We start from the raw sequence: 5911 nt of genomic DNA, 5'->3' as shown, positions 1-5911 counted from the left end.
AATAATTGTTGCAATAGTTCTTAAAATAATCGTTGCAATATTAAATAACCGTTGCATTAGCTTTATAACAACCGTTGCAATAGGAAGAAGCAGTGGTTGAATAGTCAGAAATAAGCGTTGCAATAGCGTTGAATAACCGATGCAAAAAGCTATATTGCAACGGTTCATAGCTGTTCCGGTAGACACATAACCGTTGCAATGATCTTGAAGGGCAAACCGTTGCGATAGGATAATCTATTGCAACGGTTTTTCGAACCGTCACAATAGACCTATTGTAACGCAAGTTGTTGTAACAACCACCAAAACCGTTGCAGTAGCACTATAGCAACCGAAAAACAATCTATTGCAATGGTAACAGAACCGTTACCATAGGCCAAATTTCTAGTAATGTGTAGATCGCCCATAGGATAGTTTGATATTGGGGAAAATCTGTTGCTAGGCCCAGACCTAATTCAGCAGGCAGTTGATAAGGTGAAGGTAATTAGAGAGAGGTTGCTAACAGCCCAAAGCCGACAAAAATCTTATGCGGATAATCGGCGACGTAAGCTAGAGTTCAAAATGGGTGACTGGATGTTCCTGAAAGTTTCGCCTATGAAGGGAGTGATGAGGTTTGGTAAGAAGGGTAAGCTGAGCCCTCGATATATTGGGCCATATAAGATCATCGTATAGTGGGTACAGTGGCATATGAGCTGGAATTGCCTTCGGAGTTAGAGTCGGTGCATCCAGTATTTCATGTATCTATGCTTCGTAAGTGTGTCGGAGACCCTTCAAGAGTTGTGCCAGTGAATGATATCCAGGTGACCGAGCAGTTATCGTACGAAGAGACTCCAATGGCTATATTGGACAGACTGGTCCGTCGTTTGCGAACCAAGGATGTAGCCTTCGTTAAAGTCTTGTGGAGAAATAAGAATGTTGAAGAAATGACTTAGGAAGCGAAAGAAGCGATTAATATTAAGTACCCGCATTTGTTCCCAGCAGTACAGGAGGTGCAGTCAGAGGCATCACTCTTCTCAGGTATTATTTCATTTCAGTCATCGTGTTTGGTCGTGTTGGGCCATAGTATTGTATGTTATAGTATGCGTCCCTGTGAGGCATTATTTTGGGATTATTTTGGGTTGTTGCGTACAGGACGGATTAATATAAGTACAGGGGAAACCATGCCAAAATTTTTATAACCCAGGATTGTTCGAACATTCGAGGATGAATGTTCCTACGGGGGAAAGAATGTTACCCCTCTTGTCTTCGTAGTGGTAGAACTTATGATTTCCTAGTTGGGTATGCCTTGGGAATTGAGACCCGAGCCCGAGTTTGGAGATAGAAAGTGCCCTACCCCATGTGCAATGGTACCAGCAGGAATTCCTGGTGAACTACGGGGTTAGAAGTTGAACGAATCGAATCGACACGACTTGAACCGGATTGGAAAAGTCTGCAGACACCAGTCAGGATCGATGGGTCGTCGAACCTGTCGACGGGCCGTCGTTGTATGGCGTCGACAGGGTTTCGCAGCCCTGCATTCTGCAGGCGCAGGTCGACGAGCACGTCGACGGACCGTCGACACGTCGACGGGTCGTCGACCCGCTCATCGAACCGGACCACTGAAGCATTTAATTCTTCGAGTATAAATATGTGGTCCACAACTTTATGTCTTATTTCTCTCATTCCCAGATCAGAAAACCCTAATATTTTGCTCTTCCAACATTTATGGCATAGTAGTGAAGATTTGACAAGACCCGGACCCCGTAAACCCGAGCTTGTGAAGAAGAAGGTTGTTTTTAGGGTTTCTCCAAGAATGAGAAGCTTAGGGAGTTGAAGTTAAAGTGATTCTTGGGATTCTTGACCCTCAAGGTATGTAAATGATTCCTACCCTTGTATTTGAGTTTGCTATCAAGAGCTTTAGTGATTTTAGGTAAAGAAAGGGTATTTGTGGAAGTGATAGATTGATGAAGGGTAAGGTAGTGGCATGAGACTATTTTTAAAGAAATGATTAGGGATAGATTTACGTGTATTTGAATATATATATATAGGCGCTATCATTGTAAGCTTATAAAGGAGATGGTCGTCTATGATTCGTTAAACTTTATACGTGCTTGGGGATGATTAGTAAGCAAAGCAAGTAGCCTAATTAAGGCTTATGTTATCTTAATTGTAGATTTACAAGTTCAAGAAGTAGAAGTTGGGCGATTTGATATACGTCAAGGTATGTTAAGGTTATTCCTTTTTTTTTTGGCATGATCCTATGATATGAACCGATAAACAAGTAAGAGAGTTTCCATATTACTCTGTTCTTATAAGTACTAAGAGAAATACAGTTTTAATGTTCCCGTACCCCGGCTATGGTATTTTCCCCATATCGGATCTTATGATTTCTTGTCCTAGTAGTATGAGTTCGAAGGGGCTCATGAGAGGCAAACTATCATTTTATTGTTTGAGAATCCCGTCGTTCGGTTTACTTGTACTACGCATTTACTTCCCGATTCTCGGTATGAGTGAAAGGCCCACTTGACAGGGGTAAAGGTATGACCTATGTGATACTACGTTCTATATTAGAAAGGCACACTTGACAGGGGGTGAAGGTGTGGCCTATGAGTGGTCCATGAGTGACCTATGATGTTGGAGTACATACATGAGAAAGGCAAACATGACAGGGGGTGAAGGTGTGGCCCGTGATGTGACAATGAGGTGTGTACCTACTAGATATACATATATTTATGCATGTCCATACTTCCCGGCATACAGATTCAGTCAGATGCATGCATACACTAGTTCATACAGATTTATGCCGATAGTCATTTTCAAATGCTGAGATCAAATCTTATTTATGATTTCTATACATATGTACATGTTGTCTTTATGCTTTATATATTCAGTACATTATCCGTACTGACTCCCGGGTGCTCGGGGGCTCGCTCATGCCGTGGTACGAGTGAACGGGGAGGTGGTCCAGCTTAGTAGGACCCTTATCCAGCAGCGATCAGTGCACTCCATTCGATCCGGAGTTGCAGTCTATTTTGGTAGGCCATTCTTTTGAGATGTATATAGATGGGTATGACGGGGCCCTGTCCCGTCCTTTCTACAACTTCCATTCCAGTAGAGGTCTGTAGACAGTTGTATGTAGTAGTCAGACGATGTAGCCTTGTTGGCTTATATTCTTTTGTGTACAATATATATAGTAGTCTAGCTGGCTTGCACTATTCTTCCGCATATTGTGTATATATATGCAGATTGTACAGAGTTTGGATATTTTCTCTTTATGAGATTAGTTTGTGCCATTATAGGCTATTGATGTTAGCATGTTTTAGATAAGTGTTTAGGGGTGTTTGGTCGCTAGAGGTCAGACCCCTTGTCACGGTTCATCGGTTTGGGTCGTGACAGAGGGCACAAGAACAACAGATTCTTTTGTCCAGTTATGCTAGGCCTAGTCTAGCGACTATTGCTAAGGCTATTGTTAGGCCTGACATTACTGGAAATTTCGAGTTGAAAGAAGGAATAGTGCAGCTAGTGCAGCATACGTGCCAGTATATGGGTATGTCTAGTGAAGACCGGTATAAGTACTTAATGCAGTTCGTGGAGTTGAGCGAGAATTTCCAATATAGAGATGTTCCCGATGGTTATGTGAAGCTGTCCTTATTTTCGTTCTCACTGATTGGCGAAGCAAGGGGGTGGTTGACGAATCTACTGCGCAAAAGTTCTATCACTTCTTGGGAGATATTATCAAATAAGTTTATCGACAGGTTTTTCTCACCCAAGAAAATAAAGGAGCTGCGAGGAAGAATTGCTAACTTCACTCAGAGAGATTCTGAATCTCTACCACACGCTTGGGAAAGGTATAAGGGCTATTTGTGAGATTGCCCCCATCACATGCAGCCAAAGGAGATCATTGGAAACTATTTTGTAGAAGGTCTTAACCATGAATCAAGGGCCTTGTTGAATGCTTCGACTCAAGGCGAGATCTTAAACAAAACATATGAAGAGATGGAAGCTCTCCTTGAGATGATGTACGAGGGTCATCATGAGTATCATGAGACTGGCCGGGGTTACCACAGAAAGCTGCTGGGGTTCTTCAAGTTGATGATGTTGCAGCTATTCGAGCTGATATAAGTACTCTTACTAATGTTATGATGAGGGCATTCCCTCAAGCTCAGCAGATTCAACCAGTCCAACATATTCAGCAAGCAGCATGTGTAAGTTGTGGTGAGCCTCATGATTATAGCAATTGCCCATTGAATCCAGAGTCTGTCTATTTTGTGGGGCAGCAGAATCGTGGTATTAGAAATTGGGAAAACTATTATGAAAATAATTACAACACTCCATTTGGGAAGCAGGATTTCCCCAAGTCGAACAATTATCAGCAACTTCAAGCTCAGCTAGCTAGCAATTTATAAGAGATGATAAAGCAGCTCATAGCTCAAAATCAAGTGACGCAGAAGACAAAATCAGAAAATTCGAGTGAGATGCGAGGAAATCTATTCACGAGCTTGAGCGTCAGATGGGGAAGATGGCTCTTATGCAGAATGTCAGACCACTGGGTGCTCTTCCTAGTGATACTGAGAAGAGTCCAAAAGAGCGCAAGGCAGTCACCTTGAGGAATGGCAGAGAGCTTGAAGAAGTGCCTCCGAAAAATAAGAACATAGCAGAGGTAGAACTTATCTTTGCTAAGCGAGCGGAACCAAAGCAGACAGTCGTAGAGCAACATGTGGAGGAAGTGGTTCGACCACTCCCTCCCTTTCCACAACGACTTCAGAAATAAAAAGCGATTCGGCTTGCAAGAATTTTCTGGACTTTTAAAACGGTACACATCAACATACCTTTGGTGGAGCTTTTGCAAGAAGTTCCAAAATATGCTAAGTTCCAAAATATGCTAAGTATATCAAAGATGTGGTTACAAACAAATGGCGTGGGACGGTTTGAGACTGTTGCACTTACTGAAGAGTGCAGTTCTAGAGTGAGGAGTAAAATTCTTCCAAAGTTGAAAGATCCGGGCAGCTTCACAATTTCGATTACGATTGGCAACATTGAAGTTGGGCTAGCATTGTGTGATTTGGGTGCTAGTATTAATTTGATGCCCACCTCTGTGTTTCGAACGTGTGGCTTGGGTGAGCCTAGGCCAACCACTAATACATTGCAGTTGGCTGATCGATCTCTTGCTTATCCTGATGATATTATTGAGGATATTCTTGTGAAGGTAGGCCCATTTATTCTGCCGGTTGATTTTTTGATACTTGATTATGAGGCAGATAAGAGTGTTCCTCTCATCATGGGGAGAGGATTCTTGGCCACTGTTGATTCCGTGATCCGAGTGAAAGATGGGAAGTTGTCCATGACGATTGATGGACAATAGGCGACTTACTGATGTGTTTAAAGCTACCAAGCTTCCACCCATTATGAGGACACAGAAGATGATTTAATATGGTGGAGCCCGAGCTCACTAATGCAGAGTTAGATCACTTTCTAGCTTCGAGAGATCCTTTGGAGATAGCTCTGGTGTATGGGGAGGATTTGATGATTGATGCAAAAGTCGAGGAGTGTCTTAGCATTCTTGACACTTCATGTGCTTATCTACGAGCAAGTGCACCGTTTGAGGAGCTGACGGACGCAGTGTGGAAGAAGCCGAAATCATCTATTGAAGAGGCTCCGAGTTCTTGAGTTGAAGCCATTACCCCCTCATCTTCGCTACTCATTCTGGGCGGTGGAGACACATTGCACCGCAATCTTCTCCTGCCTTATTTGGTCGATGTGCAGGTTGAACGTGTGTTACGAGTGCTAAGAGATCGAATCCGAGCCCTTGGGTGGACGATAGCTGATATTCGAGGTATTAGTAGTTCGTTTTGCATGCACAAAATCTTATTGGAGGAAGACAGCAAGCCTAGTGTTGAATGCCAGAGACGACTAAACCCGATCATGAAGGATGTGT

At 42.9% G+C, this 5911-nt stretch overlaps 1 protein-coding gene across 1 annotated transcript; it reads left to right on the top strand.

The window, feature by feature from the left end:
• Nucleotides 1-4873: 4873 nt before the first annotated feature.
• On the top strand, nt 4874-5338 carry LOC132046182 (uncharacterized). The gene has a single exon (XM_059436746.1). It carries the CDS (start codon nt 4874-4876, stop codon nt 5336-5338), a length of 465 nt encoding a protein of 154 aa, XP_059292729.1.
• The last annotated feature ends 573 nt before the right edge of the window (nt 5339-5911 follow it).

This window comes from Lycium ferocissimum, unplaced genomic scaffold, assembly GCF_029784015.1.
Source record: "Lycium ferocissimum isolate CSIRO_LF1 unplaced genomic scaffold, AGI_CSIRO_Lferr_CH_V1 ctg9705, whole genome shotgun sequence".
In the NCBI taxonomy this organism is placed as follows: domain Eukaryota; kingdom Viridiplantae; phylum Streptophyta; class Magnoliopsida; order Solanales; family Solanaceae; genus Lycium; species Lycium ferocissimum.
The sequence above is the reverse complement of the archived record's forward strand: the minus strand, read 5'-3'. Positions and strand labels throughout refer to the sequence as shown.